This window comes from Mchenga conophoros, linkage group LG3 (assembly GCF_057382185.1).
Source record: "Mchenga conophoros isolate Kocher_MC1m ecotype Shallow Benthic linkage group LG3, M_conophoros_male_GT1.1, whole genome shotgun sequence".
NCBI lineage: Eukaryota > Metazoa > Chordata > Actinopteri > Cichliformes > Cichlidae > Mchenga > Mchenga conophoros.
In genome coordinates this window covers 70,897,929-70,915,837 of record NC_140528.1, presented here as the reverse complement: position 1 = coordinate 70,915,837, position 17,909 = coordinate 70,897,929, and the positions used below count along the sequence as shown (strand labels likewise).

The following is a 17,909-nucleotide window of genomic DNA, read 5'->3' as shown; positions in this document are numbered from 1 at the left end:
TGTGTTATGACTAAATCTTCTCTTTTTTGATACCGGTACTGGTGTTATTTTGTTGTATTTATCCGCGACACATTAAAGGCCGGTCCGTGAAAATATTGTCAGACATAAATCGGTCCGTGGCGCAAAATGGTTGGGGAGCGCTGTTATAGACGGATGAATCTAAATGTGAAATTTTTGGTGTAAACTATCATCAGTATGTACAGAGGAGGTACAATAACAGTGAGAGTGTGAGGGCGTATGGTGGAGGCTCTCCCACAGCTTGGGGATCCATTCCAACCAGCCATGTTAAAAATCTTGTCAAAATTGATGTTATTATGAAAGAAGGAAAGGTCTGACGTATGGTGACCAATAAATTCTAAAAAGCATCAGATGATTCCCAACAGACACTAAAAGAAAACACAGTGGGACACCATCAGTCATGGATTGGCCTCCCCAGAGCCCGGACCTCAACTTTATTGAAGCAGAATAGGATCAAAGCCAAGATCTAAAGAAGCGTTTTAAATGTCCTTAAAGAACTTAAAGAAATTAGATGCTACTAACAGAATTTAGGCCATGTCACCAAATATTGACTTTTAGGCTTATTAGAATTGTACAAACTCCTTTGCCTCATATACTGTATTTGTTTCAATAAATCCCTGCACCCATTCCTATTTTCCTAGAAAAATATAAAAAACGTGGGGTAGCTCAAGACTGCTCTTTAATTAAAAAAAGACGTATTTTTACTCTATGCACTGTGTAAAACACCACTCCTTTCTGTTCTTTATTTTCTTGTATTAAAAGCATTCATCCAAACAAATCAGCACTTAGGGAAATCAAATTGCAGCTTTCAAACGTTTGTTGACAGTGTTTTAGAAAAATCACCGGGAGTAGAAGAAGCAATTAGTTTGAACCACCCCCAAAAGCATTTTATTTCATTCCTGAGTGGGAATGCTGCAAATCATGTATTCCCACAAATATACAAATATACAGGCATTTGAAAGTGTGCAAACTCCTCTTCAGTGTGTTTAGTAAATTTGCAAAATTATTAAAATCAGAAGCTAAAATGTATATTTTAAATTTTTAAAAAGGCACACAGCTTTGGATATAACATCCTGTGGTTCACACTCAATCATCCCACTGCCACAAACTTCCAGGAGCTCTCTGTAGAAATGTCTGATGAAATTGTTGCAAAGGATAGGTCAGGGGAAGAATATAAACCCATTTCTATGTCTTGTAGTGTTCCCAGGAGCACAGTGGCTTCAGTAATTGTGAACTGAAAGACGTTTGAAACCATCCAGACTCCACCTTGGGTTAGCTATTTGGCCAAAGTGAGTAAGCAAGCAAGAAGGGCCTTGGTCAAGAGGCCAGTGGTCTCTCTAATAGTGCTTCACAAGTCCTCTGCAGAGATGGGAGACCTGCCAGAATTATGACCATCTCAGCAGCAGCACTCCATCAGACCTCTATGGCAGTAGTAGCTAGTTGGAAAGCACTTTTAAGACAAGGACATACGATGACCCACTTTGAGTGTGCCAACAGTGAAATCTGTCTGAGAACATGAACAAAAAGATTCTTTGGTGAGATTACATGAGTGCTGACCTCTTGGAAAGTCATCACCTGGCTGCTTCCATCCCTCCACTGAACCATTGTGTTGGTGTTTCGTGTGTGATTACAACTAAACACAGACCGACACATAAAGAACATCTGCTCTGGCATGCAGGCTGAGACTGGGACGATGGTTCAGAGCACACATTAGTTAGTGCACGTTATAAGGAAGCAAAGCCGCAGACTAATATAATATGGATAAGTCAAATCTAAAACTGTAAAATATAAAAAAGAATCAGTAGCACTTTAAAATAATGTCACACTATTAAGCATTATTAAGGTATTAGGAAGCGCTTAATTCATCATTTATTTAGCATTACGCCTCCTTAGTATGCCATTTAAAAATTATATTATTATATTATTATGACTTTGATTATGATTAGGATAGTATTAAATGGCATACTCAGGAGGAGTAATGCTAAATAAATGATGATCTTAGAAATACATTTTTACTTAGTCTGAACTCTGTGAACATGATCCACCTTAAATTTTATTTATTTGATATATTGATTTTTATTTGTTACAAGTCTTAGTTTCTTCTTTTCTTTTTTCTTTTATATTTAGTATTATGAAACCAGCACATCACCATCAGTTGTTATCATCTTTAATACTTTAGTCTTTCTCTAAAAGAAGACGGATTTTAAAATTGTATGTTTTGTAAGTCTAATACATAAATTGGTAATGCAATTCTGCTTTTCTGTGTCTGATCTTGCTGTTAAAAATGAAAAACAGCATGCATTTACATCCTCTTTGTGTCAGAACATAGATAGGTATTTTTTAAAATTGTGGTAGCTTAAAAGTAATCCATATGTATAAATATAAACCCGTTTTCTTCTATGAATTTCTCAGTTGAATGAATTTAACAATATATCTTTTTTGAAACTGAGACAAAAACCTATTTTTATTTTTTTATTTTATTTTTTTTACTATAGTTCTCTATTCTCCCGGGAGGCTGTGCTCTGCTATCTCTCGATTTACTGAGGAATCAGTCTTCTAGCTTTCCTAAATTTAGGTCAGCCTGCCAATGTAATGGGAGCCCCGTAACACAGACCTGCCTGGAGTTCTATTACTTAAGCAAGTTTGATCGATCCGCAAATGTATAATTCAAAAGCATCTGGTGGCAAGGTTGTCAGAGTCAGACACAGTGTGCATGACTGATTTCTCTGCCTCCGGTGTGAGAAGTCACAGAAGGAGTTAACTCATGCAGACTGTCAGCTGTTACAGAGATGTTAGGGTAGAATCGGGAGCAGATAATGCCTGAATTAGTATTCACCTTGAAGCACTCGCTACTTGAGGCTGCTTACCTCCCTAGAAAAGGTGCTAATGTATCAATTTGCTCAGTGTATTGATTCTGTGATCTCCTCAAGTGGAATTTTTGGGGTTCAAAGAAGAGATTTTATTTATGTAATCTTATATAGGATTTTAGATTTAGTTGCTCTGGTGTCTGAGCCTCTTGAAACTCTGTGTCAACCAATCCTTTCCTGCAGCGTTCCAGACCTCGTTTGAAAAGTGATCCATCCCGCAAGGGCAAGCGAGCATCCACAAAAAGCAAGCGTGTCTCTCTCTCTGTCGTTCAGGCTCTCGTGTAGCAGAGCTTCCTTCACGGTTTAAACGCTTATTTTTATTAAGTGTCCAGAACTTTTACACAAGTTTGTGAAATGTCGTCATAGAAAAAAAAGGGAAATAAACACAGGTTTAAGAAAACAATTAGCAGCTGTTTGAAAATTGAACAACAGCACTTATGCAGAGCTAACTAGCAATTAAGTGAAGTACTTGTTTGAGGTAAGTGTTCGAACTTGGCAAGTCTTAAAAATAACTTGTCAGGACTCGCAGGAGATATTTATTCTAAAGCAGCTCCGTGCTCTCAAACACAGCACGTTCACTTTGTGCTTCATCCGTTCATCTGTGCTCAGCGCTGCTTTGCTTGCATTACACCCTCAATATTTATGGAATGCAAACACAAGCGGTGTGTAGAGTTTATACTTTGTCAGAATGTATTTGATATCTCTCCTTCACTGTCTAATAAAGCAAAGGAAGCACTTTGTTATATTGGCAGTGGGGAAGATATTGACATGGCATTTTGGTGGCATTATAGAGCCGGTTTAATATCCCCTTATTGTGTTGTAACAGCATCAAATCATACATCATCTCTGGCATGAGGTGAAGCACTAAATGCCCAATTGAGCTGATGCACCAAGTTTATAAAAGGTTAGCTCGGCGTAAAAATGAAAACACCTCAAAGGTATTGAGCCAGGCTGTAACAGAAGTTAAAATTTGAAAAAATGTAGGTGGAGAATAAATAAAACAAAATGTATATGATGTAAAAAAGCATCTGGACATCATTTCGTGCATGGAGAATGAGTAATTGTGAAGAATGTCCTCTTGTAGCGTAGTAGTTCTGATGTTCTTTGCTCGTTCTCTCCTGTACCCAGCTTCATTCGGAGTATTGGAAGCATTCTCCCCATGTTCCTGATACTGGCCTTCATGTACACCGTGTGCATGACCATCAAGGGTTTGGTGCTGGAGAAGGAACTCCGGCTCAAGGAAGTACTGCGCGCTGTTGGTGTGCAAAACGGCGCTCTTTGGTTTTCAGTGCTCACGGAGAACATTGTTCTGCTAGTCGTTCCCTGTGCGCTCATAAGTGTCATGGTTAAGGTCAGTAGAAAGGAGTCGCTCGGTGAAAAGCAGCCAAACACAAAGCATACGATGTAAGGATGTATGATACATTAAAACACTATAAATTCACAGTGCTGCTACGTCAGACCAAGAAAAAATACACATCCAGTAAATTTACTGTCCTTGGTCACAAGTTGTTCAGGTCACGACATTGTTTATGCTTTGTGTTTTGCTAAGCCCGCCGTTGTTAATCAGAATGAATTGCCGTGCACAGAATCAAATCACGACGGATGATTCTTGGATGATTAGGCCTCTCCTGCTAATGAAATCAGCACGCAACACAATCCTGCAAGATGTATTTAAAATTCAAGATGTAATCGCGACCTGCTTTTAATCTGAGAAGTGCATTTTTATCATTCAGTAGCCAAGAAAATGGATATTTACTCTTTTTTTGCCACTTGGATGTTGCACGCTAATTTTACATGACATTTAATTTTAACTGTAAGGGGAGGGTGAGGGTAGTACCTGACATATACTTGATACACCAGTGTGGACCTCAGTATTCTTTGCAGCCCTGTATCTGGACAGCTAAGACAAATTAGAACAAGTAATACTAAAAGCTGGCTTAAACAAAACTGCATTCCTCGGATAGAATTTGAAAGAACAGCAGAGATAGCGCCGCTTTATATAGTTTAATTATTTAACAGTATTTACATTTGCTGTATCTGATATTCTGCCAGCCATCTAATACATTTGTAATGTACACTGGGTCAATAAAATGAAAACAACAGTACAATCGAGTAGTGCACCCTCTGCACTGCAGAGCTCCTGGTGTATAATGAATTGTAAGTTTAATCATCAGGTAGGTGTAACATCACGTCATAAACAAAAGAAGATGCTATTATTCCCAAAGAGGGTAAAGAAGCAATAGGCATGCACGATTATGTCTTTCTTTGTTAGCAAGTATCTAAATATGAGAAATGAAAATAGTTGTTTGACTCCACATCTATTGATCTGGTTGCTTATCAGCGTGAGCCATCCACAGCTTGAAAAAATCAATTAAGAAATAACAAGAAATCAGCGTTATCATAAAAAAGGAGGCCGTTCACGCCTTTGATGGCGCACAATGGCAGCAGCGCCGTTGTTGGTCTCCTTTAGCTAGAGCGTGTTCTTCAACAGCCCCTTGTTTTGTAGGCGTCGTTAATGAAATAAAAAAGGATGGTTATTTAAGATTGGCCTAATCAATTTTTGCAGTTTAATTGGAAAATGTGGCTGGTAAATAAAAAGTGATATTTGAACAGCTGGATGAAATGTAATTTCCCATCAGCCTAATGTGTTTGCAAGCCATCAACAATTTGTAAACATTAATAACAATAAATTGAGTTAGTCGAGTGCCTTGGAGGAGCAACTGCACGCGGGATGTGTATTCAGATCACGGGCCCATTCTAAATGATAATTTCACAGCCATTTTCAGCACATTAATAATAATAGCAAATCAAATGGTAATTATCATAAGGCTGTATCTGGATTAGGTGTGACAACAACCGGTTTTGTCATCTGCACCTGAGTCCTCTGTCATTTTACACTTGTTTCCTCTTTCATTACGGAGGAAGTAATGCGTTTACCGTTTGGCATCCAGATGGATGTATTTACACACTTGGTTCTTATCTGAAATCAGCTGAATCAAGTTGTTTATTTGATGAGATTTTGGGCTACTAAAACTAACACCGATCAGCGCGAATCAATACGCATTTACTCTCCCGAGCAGTGTATTGTTCTTGTTCCCATAACACGAAATCACCTTGCAAAATGTTTTGATGTGTTTGCGCTCGGTCATTAAAACCGGATTAATTTGTTGTGCAGAAGAGCTGAAAAAAAGAGAGCAAACGACAACGTCAGAGACCACCTTCACAGTCGGAAAGGCCACTGATATCTGATTAATAACTCGGGCACACACAACAAAATAAATAAAAAGTAAAACTACTTGTTAAAGTGCGAGTGGTGAAACACGACTCTTAAATGTTTTAAAAGTACTTTTATTTCATTCTCTGTTATGTAGTTCCCTTGTTGATTAGCAATCTAAATACAAAACCTGTGTTAAAAACATACAGAGCTTTTATATGATAAACTAGCAATTAACATGAAAAACATCCAAACGTATACATTACTGCTACAAAAAAGGATTTTAGGATTTTATTACATACTCAATGAAAATTGTAATTGCAGCATTTTTACTTACATCTCGCAATGTTCAATTTTTCACTTTAACGTGTTTTTTTTTCAGCTTCTGGAGTAAAAAATGTAACAAATGTATTTCATCTACAAAAATAAGTACTTGGTGTGAAAAGGACTGCCTTTAGCTGTTGTTTTAGCCCCTTTCAGGTCATTGTTTTGGTTTTATTCCCCTGCAGTTTGCTTCATGCAATCGTTTATAACTGCAAGCAGCTGCATTCAGCAAAAAGAAGAATAAAACCCTGTATTCTTAAATTCTAGCACCAACACCGATTTAGTGTTTGAATGTTGGTTTTACATTCATTGTTCAATTTTTAATTACCCAGTGTTGACTAAAAAGTTAGATGTATAGACTTAAAAGTTGAGATTGTCCACAGACTGCATATAATAAGGAACGTAGCCGCCCCACAGTCACCCACTGGTTTATTGACTGTATTTCTGAAGCCTCTTTTTAAAGATTTTGACCATCACCACCTTGTTTTTTTTGACACGCAAGCAGTCCTGTGTTGCCAAAACATCCAATCGCAAAGCGTACCCTGCTCTGTCCTTTGTTTTACCCTAAATATCACCATCATTTATAAGACTATATATAAGACTTTAAACTTATTTAAAAAACATCGAGAGTTTTCAGTAAGGTCATAAATGAGCTCTATAGGATTTTCTCATAGACCTAGATAATTTGTAGCATACAGTTTGTAGTATTGTCAGTGTCGTTGTTTCCACTGCCGCCCAGCTGGATAAGCGATGCTAATTAAACTCAGAAAGAAAAAAAAATCCACCCAACAAGCCAAAAAAGCCATCTAGTTTCCCTTCTTCATCTAGTTGAGTCATGTCTGGCAAAAGGCCACGTGTGACCTCTTCACTGGAAAAGGGAAATGACAAGAGCTTGTAATGGAAATCTTCAAGGGACCGTTATTACACGCAGTATGAGGAGCAGTACATTCAATCCAAGCTTCAAAGAATAAATGGGTGAACGCCTGCATGACATTTTTGTCAGCGACCCTCGCGTGACCCCGCCCTTCCACACATCTCACAACTTATCACTTTCCAGCGCTGACCTTTCTATATCAGCCACTTCTTAGAATTTGACTTGCGCAGTGACTAGATTGACTTTTTCTTATTTAGAAATTATTTTTTTTACACTTTAAGGACATTTTTCTTGCACACAATGAGCAAAACATAAAAATAGTTGCCTGATTTGTGTATATATAGTGTATGATGTGAATGGAAAATTGATTATTCAAAGAATTAATGCTATTACGTAGAAGTCACAAAGTATGCAGATTTAAGAAAATGGAAAAAAAAGTGCGATATTATCGCCAGTTACTGTGCAGATTTAACACCAGATTTAAGTATCTGGGCTGGGCTGGCTTCTCTCCACCTTTCAGGTTCCTCCGTTCGCTGGGAAGCTCCCTCCCCTTATACATGACTTTAGCCTGGATCTACTCTGTCGCCATGATCATTAAGGGTATCGTTGCAGAGAAAGAAGCCAGGCTTAAGGAGACAATGAGGATCATGGGCTTGAGAAGCGACATCTATTGGCTGAGCTGGGCAGTTTCCAGTGTGCTGCTGCTGGCTGTCAGCTCTCTCCTCCTTACCCTTATACTCAAGGTGATTCCACAATGATTAAACAATGATTCACTGAGGAGGACCCACAACTACTTTTAGAGAGTTTTTATTTATTTATTTTTTGCTTATCAAGAACTCCTGAAGGTTCATGATAAATTGTTAATCAGGAGTGAAACCTAAGCACTAAAAGAAGATAATTTTACTGTGATGCTAACACAAGTTCATTTAGGCCGTCTAAATGTAGAAGCTCTACAATGAACAATCGTACAACTCCCTCAAACGGCGTCCTCTGTAAAGATGTGAATCGTAATTGCATTCGTTACAATAGCACCATTATCCCAAGAGTTCAAGTGGCTCTTTGAATTAAATTTTGACGAAGAAATCAGCATCACTGCTCACTGAGGGAGTCTGGTTCATTTGCGAGGAGCTCTCTAAAACTAGACAAGGGTCCTCCTTCAAAGTGGCAGAGTGAAAGAGTGACATGTTTAGGGATTTTTTAGATTATGTTATACAATATACAGTCAGCTGAGAAAATATGCCAGAGGATCGTCAAACAGCTTTCACTCTGAATCCTCCTGCTTGCTTGATTCTGCAATGATAACCTCCTGGATTCTCCACCTGTTTGTTATTGGATATCAAATTACATGTTTACTTTCCTCTGTTATTTTCCCCCCACTCCCACTCAATTCTTTTCACACAGTACGGCAAAATCCTCCAATACAGCGACCCCTCAGTGATCTTTGTCTTCTTCCTGGTGTTCTGCGTGGCCACCATCTCTCAGTGCTTCTTCATTAGCGTCTTCTTCTCTAAGGCCAACTTAGCAGCGGCGTGCGGTGGCCTCATCTACTTTGTCCTCTACCTGCCGCACGTCCTCTGCTACGCCTGGAGGGACGTGATGGGTTTCGGGGCCAAGGTTGCTGTGGTAAGACCGTCTTTAGCTGACACAGTTTTTAATATCTCCCCCTGCTGTTATTATACATGAGGGCTGACTGTACTCTGAGTTATATTCCCAGGTTGTGTTTTCTCGCCACTATAATCACACCGTGTCAGTCAGAGTTGCTTGTTTTTAAAAGAAATCTCGTTCTTATGCCTTTTAAATCCAAAAAGAAATAACTTTGACTTCACTGGTGCAGCTTGTTATGAAAGGAAGCTTTTTTCGTCTCCCGATATTAAGGTGCGAGCCTTCAAGATGAATTAAAGGGTCCAGTGACATTAAAATTACTACAAATTGTATTTATTGTCCATAATGTGACAATGAATTGTTTGCTGCTTGTTGAGGCTGACATATTTTGCACAATACTAAAGATTTCTTTATAAAACAAACAAAAAAACGGGCATGCTCAAGTGACAGAAACATGAGACGTTTACCTGAAAGAAGAGACGAGGAAGTTGTTGATTTTTCTCCCATCCTCAGAGGGATAAAGATAAATTGTGTACCATTGCTCAACTTTCAGTGTAGCCTTTCTGCGTGACCTTTATGGTAGCGCTGGTATCATTTGTCCTCGAGCTGTCTTTTGCAGACAAAGGCACGCAATATCTTGAATCTTCATTGCAGCGTGTGCAAGTGCGTCTTCACAGAATTTTAATCAGGCCCGCCGTTTCTTTCATGTCACTTCGAGCGATGCGGTACCAGCCGTGGGTGGCCGGTCTTGTGTATCGTAGTTATCAATTTTTTGACATGGCGGCAATCAATAATATCTTACGCTGGGAGCTGATAGAAGTCACCCCTGCTTTTATCTTCAGAAACTGTTTGCTCACCTTGTTTTTGCGCAAACAAGCTGTTCCAGCACGTCGACCCGAAATTGCCTGTCTTTGAGTAGATCCTTTAAAACAAAGTAATTTTGTTGGGGGGTTTTTTGAAAGAAAACTTTTCCTTCAGTTTCTTTTCACAGAATGCATGCAGGCGAGGTAGGTATTTTACATATAAAGCACAGCAAACCTTATTTAATCTCTACACAAAGTGCCATTGCTTGGTTCTCCCCTGGCGCTGAGATTTTTCTCCCCTGCTCCAAGTAGATGGATAGCCCTCTAGCCCTCTAATTAGCATGAGCAATGTTCCTCTGACCAAACCGCTATCCAGTTCATCCCGGCACTTTATCAGAGATGTGTGTGTATATTGTGTGTGTGTGCAGGTTCTCTCTTTCTCCCAGGTCGGATGAAACTACCTCGTGCAAGGGCATGCAAATTCTCCCCCACGTTGTCCTTGATAATGAAGTCCTTAATCGTAATCGAATTTCAAAAGATCACCTGAATTCATATGAAGAGTTTTTGATTGGAGCTGTGTGGCAAAGGAGAGCCGGAGGCAGTGTATCAAGAAGAGGGCCACTATAGTACAGGGTGCAGTCTGCTGTATCCTCTCTTACCTCCGTTTTTTTTTAAAGAGGTAGAAACAAGAGAGGGCCCACAAGTTCTTTCATGTTCTGGAAATCTGCAGATCTTTTCAATTAATCATCCTGTCCTGGAAAATCTTCCTGTGGAATGAATCGGTAAATTCACCTATACAACCAGGTCTACAGTGGTGCGGTGAATCTTCAGATTTTCAGCATATTGTTAAGTATTCTTTGGGCCTCCTCTGGGGCTGCAGCTGAGGGTTATTTTTATTATCAGTCAAGGTGGGCACAGGCTTAGTTTTGCATTTGTGAAGTAGCCGGCAGCATTGAGGCGGACGGGGAATGAGCGGAAAGAGAAATGCCACGCAACAAAAGCACCCAGCTGTGTGCTGTGCGCCTTAAGCAGCTATCAGAGTATCCTGCTGGTCTCCAATTCATTCGCTGTCCATCACTTTACAGGTGGACAAACTTTGTGCGCAGCCATTTTCATGAATTGTGCTCGTGCAGTTTTTAAAGGAAGTGCATCTGTGTCTGCTGTACTTGTGGAGGGTGGCTTACGAAAAGACTTCGAAAGAGTGACCTTGCAACAGTGGGTTTTTTTTGTCTGCAGCCGACTGAATGATGGCTGAATCTGCTGTTTGACACGTGTTCAATAGAACGGGCTTCTTTTGTCTGCCTCCCAACTCGTGCCCTTTCCCCAAAGCCAAAGGAGTGGCTCCTGTCATTTCGTCAGCCATTCATAGAGAGGTCAAGGATAGGTGCCGACTAGCCCTCCTGTCAGCGCTCATCTACTGACTGATGGGCGGATGGTGACTAGAGGACATCACAGAAAGTTGCCCAGCAGTGGTCGCAGCCAGACTAGCGGTTTGGCATCAGCGCAGAGCTTTTCAGATTGTCTGCCTGGTAGTGTAACATCAGGTTTATCGTCTCCATGATGATTCGCCTCTAAAGCCTCAGCAAACACTTCTGCCGGAGTATAAATGCTGCGAGCAAATGAGGCGTGATCAAACAGCTGGCAGGCAACATGGCAATGCAGAGTGAGAGGCCATGGCAGATGATGTCGTCCGGGCAAAGCATCATTTGCAGTTTCCTACTGTGGGAAAGATCCAACATATCTTTGTTTGTCACAGACTCGTTTTAGTGTCCATCCTGTCTAAAGTTAGTCCTGAGATATGCAAACAAAGATTAGCATTTTCCCTTTTTTTCAAGTTTAATAAGTTGTACATGTAACCCTTCCTCTGGTTTTCCCCCCCGACAGGGCTCGAGTGCTGTGAGGATACTGTATCCTAAGAATGAGTACTGACACTTTAAAAATCATGGAATCATGCCGAAGATGTATCACTGCCTCTTTTTTAAATCTATTTTCTGAACGTGTGGTGTCTAAGCATTTTGTATGTAATGTCAGTATTTGTGTTGGGCTGAGAGTTAAGACGATGAGAGGCTAGCTGCCCTCGTTTAAGTCTTTACACAACGCTAATAACTAGCAGCTAGCTTGCTCTTCTCTACACACCATTTAGTTATTTTTAGTTAGTTTGAACTTTCTGTAATCTCTTGAGAAAACAAAATAAGCAAACTATTAATGATTTCAATGGCATATCCTTCATTCCCAGAGTTTATTGTCATGTGTGGCATTTGGATACGGCTGCGAGAACTTTTCTAAATTTGAGGAGCAAGGCGTCGGTATTCAGTGGCACAACATCGCCAAGAGTCCAGAAGATGGGGGACGCTACACCTTCATCACATCTATCATCATGATGCTTATTGATGCTGTTTTATACTGGGTGCTCACTTGGTACATTGAAAATGTCTTTCCAGGTATATTTTTGTTTTTGTTGAATGATTTTGTTGATGCTTTTTTTTTAAACATTTTTTTGGTTCGTGTTGTTGTCGTTGTTGTGTAAAAATACAATGATGCGCTCAAATATCCAGGGGCATAGACTTTATGCTTTCCTCAGAGACTGTAGTTTAAAGAGCTCAGGATTTGTGCCAGGCTGTCAGGAGGAAACCTACATTGTAAAGTACCATATTCCCTTAAGCCAGGCCAATATTAAAATGTGAATAATGATCTCGGAAACTGATCCCAGGTCAATATGGAATCCCTAAGCCATGGTACTTCCCTTTTACTGCATCTTATTGGCGTGGAACGGCACCCGTGATTGATGATAAGCCCAGTTTGCTGACAGACTCCAACGTACACAACGGTAAACCCGACCTTCATATCTCACCTTTGCGGTGTGATGTATGTAACATGTCAAGTTTTTATGTGCAGCGTTTGTGACATTCTCACAAGTTTGTTCATGTGCTGGTTAGTTGGTTTAGAGACTCAAACATTAGTGGCTTACTTGTCATGTACGCCAACAACAGAGTTTCACTATGTTAGTCTTAAGTTAGCAATTTGCTAAAAAACTAACAAAACACAATTTCCAGTTAGCATGGAGGCTACTTTGGTTTGGTTGTTGTGTTCTGAACATTGTGGTTTCATCTTCCTGTTTTACTATATGGATTGTAAGTTTATTTGACACATAACATTGAGTTTATATTTTGTGTTTGCAAATGAAATCACCTTAATGATCAGTTAAATGTTTTATTTCAGCATTTATGATCTGTTAATGCTGCTGATTTAATGTGCCTTTTAAACACATTTATTAATATTAGAGATTCCATTTCGCCTGCTTTTTTGCTTTTGTGTTTCATAAGTGTGTGTGTGTGTTTATACTGGTTTGCATTTCTGTCTGAAGAGCATATGGAGAAACCGCCACCTAATATGACAACAGGCGTGTCAATCCAGAATCTTGTCAAAATCTACAAGACTGGAAAGAAGCTCGCCGTGGACGGACTGAGCGTGGACTTCTACGAGAACCAGATCACATCGTTTCTTGGCCACAATGGAGCTGGAAAAACAACCACAATGTGAGCTGAATGATGTAACTCTGACATGTTTCACTGTTTGGCTCAGTGTTCATTTCACTTCACGAGCTTCAGCTGATCTATAGTGTACACAATGCCGACTGTACTCCAGCCACATCATTTAAGTGGTCTCTGCTTTCGAAGAGTGGCCTCCTCTGTGAGGGCGTTTGTCACAGAGACTCAGCTGTTGTGTTGATAGTGGGAGCGATCTAATTGCTGTTTAAAAAATAGCAAAAAAAAAGGTTGGAAGGGGTTTGGGACGACAGGAAATAAATGAAAGCCACTCGGCCAGAAAGTATGAGCGACAGAGAGAGCAAGTGATGCAAGACTAAGGGGCTAGAGGGAAGACATCCGTGCAGAGCGACTGGAACGAAACATAACAGATCACAATAAGAGAAAGGACAGTGGAAGGACTCTGTCGCACACATAAGAGCTTGCTGAGGCTTTTGCAGAGCACAGTAGCCATCAGTGACATGCAGTATTACAGTACAGTTAATAAAACACAAAAACATTTCCAAGCTGTTCATAGTTTTAACTTTTAATTTAATATTTCTGCATTTTTCTTAGTGTTAAATAGTCTGACGCAGTATTTTTTTTCAACAGTTTTTGATATACTTTATTTGATTATACTTTAGGGAAATAAAATTAGAACATCCTTAATAAATAGGACCTATTGAGTAGAATGCTATATATTTATAACACATGTCTGTTTGCTCATGAACTCCTCCTACCCTATCAGGACTAGAGCAGCCTAATTTTGCACACGTGCCTCTATATGGTAAATGGCCTGTATTTGTATAGCGCTCTTACTAGTCCCTAAGGACCCCAAAGCGCTTTACACAACCAGTCATCCACCCATTCACACACTGGTGATGGCAAGCTACATTGTAATGAAATAATGTCATCATGTTGTCTACCCTGGAGCTAAGATGACCAATTTTTAGTACTGAACCACCAATAACACCATGAAAGCTTTATAATCTATTTAATGAGAGTAACATCTAATTTATATCTGCAATTAGATGACTACAATGGCATTTACTGTACAGTGGTACAGCAGGATGTGAGCACTGCAGAGACCCACACATGGGGATATATTTACACAATCAGTTTCATATTTATCATTTAGTTATTTATTTTTTTGGTTTTTCCCAGTGTGATTAAGTAAATCAGTCCAGCGACGCCATGAACAGACCAAACAGTTCTGTAGCATGGGAATGTGCCGGTAACTCAAATGTTAAAATGGCCCAAATGTTACAGCAGATGTAAACATGTCTACAGCATGACTTATAGAGTAGTTTGTTCCACTTTGTGACAACTGGACAAGTGGTGACTCAGATGCTTAAATGATTATATTGCTTATAGTTAGCATTACCAATGCTCAACACTGAATGGGTGCCAAACTAATCAAATCCAAATCACCTGAAACTGGACCTCTCAACCATGTTTGTGGTGTGTAGGCCTTTATGTTTATGTTAGTTTACCAGTCCCACGTGCAGCTCTACTGTATGAAAGGCATTTTTGTCCAGTATAGGGTAGTTGCAAGGCAATGCAATGGCATGATAATATATCATATGTTTCATAACATTCAGGTTTCCTGTATAAATACTAGATGTTATTGTCATATTAATAAAATGAAACACAGGTATTCAGAAGATTCATAAGAAGTAAAATTAGATTAGAAAAGTTGTGTAGAAAACACAATTTCCATCCTCGTGTGGAGCCCTCTGTCCTATTGCTGATTTTTTAAAACTGTTTTACAAAGTGGCAAAAAGTATTTAGACTTTTTACTGAAGTAAAAGTTATAATGCTACTTATGTAGCGTATATGCTAACTATATTTAAAATGACTAATGTAAATGCACCCATCATGTGGAATTAAGCGTTTTAGAATCATATACATGATGTTATTGGATCAGAATTATTGATCCATTGATGGGTGTGTCACTTTAATGTTGCAGCTGTTCATGATTTTATTCTATAATTACTGCTTGGTAGCTTCAGCTATAATGATGCAATAAATCTGCATTATAATAAGTAACTAAAGCTTTCAAAAATTAGTAAATGGTATGAAGTTCTATAATTGAATTAAAAATATAGAGGGGTAAAAGCAGAAAGCTGCCTAACATAGAAAAGCTTAAAGTACAAGTACTTGAGACCTCATTAAACATGCCTGAGTAAATGCAATCAGCTGCATTGCTGCTAAGCTCTCAGTAGAGGGCGTTGGGGATTTCAAGATTAACAGAACTCTAGACCAGGGGGCCAATCATATTTCATAGGGGTTGGTGCCACCCAATGCCCCCCTTCTGGACACACCCCTGACAGACATATTTTGAGTATTATAGTAAAATACTTCAAACTGACAGCCTCTCCAGTCATTATGTGCTCAACTTTGATGGGGCAGTCTATGGATACACCTTGGCAACCATGTTTGCGAGCATTAGGTATTTTTGAGGCTACAGACCAATGGGCAACATCATGTTAGTTAAACGTATCTTTAGTCTGTGTTTCCCGCAGAGAGCTTTAATTTTCGTGCACTGGAAGCTCAATAACTCTGTTTATTAAGCAAAGATAATGTTAACAGCAACCAAAATGGATCACTTTTGTTCTTTTTTCTCTGTAGGTCTATTCTGACTGGACTGTTTCCACCTACATCGGGAACGGCTCTCATCAATGGCTACGACATTCGCACTGACATGGACAGTATCCGGACGTACTTGGGAATGTGTCCGCAGCATAATGTCTTATTCAATGAGTGAGTGACTTTAGCAGAGAGCTGTGCATTCACGTCCTGTGCTGGCCGTTGGTTTAATCGTGTTTCAACTGTATGAAAATTAAAAATGTATTACACCGCAGATCGATCACATAACAAGAGTTTGCCTTATGTTCCCCATCAACACTTCCCTTTCCTTTTCCTTTTAAAATTTAAAATGACCTTCCCTTCCTTGGCCCAGCCAGAAGTCTCCTAATGACATCATTCCCGACCATTATTCTATTTTTCTGTTTAACTTTTGAATCATCCTTTTCTTCTCTCTCACTCCACAAACTGATTACGTGAAACTAGACGCAAGCCTTACATCATAATTATGGCTGAGCACCTGCAAATTACTTTCATTAATATTAATTCCAGAGAGTGAAAGCATCTATATTAAGTAGGGTTAAAATATTCATGCAAACACGGAGGAAGGCATTACGACCTATCACAGCCTCACCTGTGAAGCAGCCACGAAACATTGATGCATGTAAGACTTTATTACGTAAGACTTTGTTTTAGTTCACGGACGTTTAATTAGGAAAATGTCTCGAAAAATACATTAATACTCCATATCGCCAGGCGTCAGTTTAGCAGGCGTTGTGATGTCATGTCCACCTTTCCAGGCTGACAGTGGAAGAGCACATTTACTTCTACGCCCGGCTCAAAGGACGCAGTCGCCAAGAGGTTAAAACTGAGATGGATCAGATGATTAAGGACGTCGGTTTGCCACACAAACGGAAAGAACTTGCCAAGAACCTGTCGGGTGAGTCTGTATGTTAATGTATGTTGCTGTATCCTATTGTGCGCACATGTCAATTTAGCCGTTGACGTGTCCTCCATGCATTAGTTTCCCCTGGGAAGGAATATTACGCGTAGCTTATCCTGTCTATTCAGGATATATTGCTCCTATACCACACATTCACTGTACCTGTGTGTCACAGGTTGTAATTCATTGTCTGGGGGTCATGAGCAAGTCCTACTTGATAAATTGTCCCCAGTCATGGATTGCTTGTGAGCAAAATCACTGAAATATGACTTTCAAGGTTGATCTATCCTGACATTTCCACTACATTAGCACTACAGTGGATGCATTTTGAAGAGCTAAGCGAGTACAGACTGCAATAATGCTAGGACGGTGTATCTACTTCTCTGCCATCAATCATTTTATGGCATTACTTTAAAAGATGGAAAGATAGATTTTGGTATATTCCGTAATCATTCTTCAATATTGTGCCCATTTTGCATGTGAAACCTTATTGTGACAGATGTTCGGGCAGGATTTGCAACGCGTTACAAGCTGAACGGCTCTTACACTAGCTTGTGCATTCCTTCAGGCCGTGATGTGTTTTTAAGCTGTGCTGTCTTACAGGTGGCATGCAGAGAAAGCTGTCCGTGGCCATCGCGTTCGTGGGTGGCTCGAAAATCATCATCTTAGATGAACCTACAGCAGGAGTGGACCCCTATGCCCGCAGGGGTATCTGGGAACTGCTGTTAAAGTACAAACAAGGTATGAGATCAGAGGTAAAAACCGAGGCTCCACTAAAAGCTTTGAAGCCCCCTTATGTTTGTAGAATTGACCAGAATGCGCAAAGCACATGTTTGATTTGTCTCAAACCGAGAAAGTTTCCAAAACTGAGCCCAGCTCAAAGTAAACTTTAAACTGACGAGGCTGAAACACGTCCAGCGCGAGAGCTGTTAAGGTAATGAAGCGGCCGGTTCCCTGTGATGTAATTCTTCTTTAGCCTCGCTGTGGGTGACACTCAATCATGGACGGGGAGAAATTGTGAATCGTACTTAAACAGATTGGAACGCGAGCGAAGACAAGTAAATCCAAGAAGAAGCTTTAATTGACATGGCTATTTAACAGAGTCCGTAATTGTCTGCCAAACCAGTCAGCTTGTCACTCTGTGTCCATAATAT

General features: G+C 39.8%; 1 protein-coding gene across 3 annotated transcripts in view; it reads left to right on the top strand.

The window, feature by feature from the left end:
* Positions 1-17,909, top strand: part of LOC146580350 (phospholipid-transporting ATPase ABCA1) — a 189,483-nt gene that overhangs the window by 56,685 nt on the left and 114,889 nt on the right. For 2 of the 3 annotated variants that reach the window (XM_085267021.1, XM_085267019.1), the window contains 8 exons: positions 4,014-4,236; positions 8,699-8,920; positions 11,939-12,143; positions 12,413-12,529; positions 13,067-13,238; positions 15,858-15,989; positions 16,613-16,752; positions 17,359-17,496. In XM_085267021.1, coding sequence (XP_085123147.1) covers positions 4,014-4,236; positions 8,699-8,920; positions 11,939-12,143; positions 12,413-12,529; positions 13,067-13,238; positions 15,858-15,989; positions 16,613-16,752; positions 17,359-17,496 — 1,349 coding nt within the window. Of the gene's footprint in view, positions 1-4,013; positions 4,237-7,817; positions 8,041-8,698; positions 8,921-11,938; positions 12,144-12,412; positions 12,530-13,066; positions 13,239-15,857; positions 15,990-16,612; positions 16,753-17,358; positions 17,497-17,909 lie in introns of all 3 variants that reach the window. The other variant, XM_085267020.1, reaches the window with a different exon arrangement.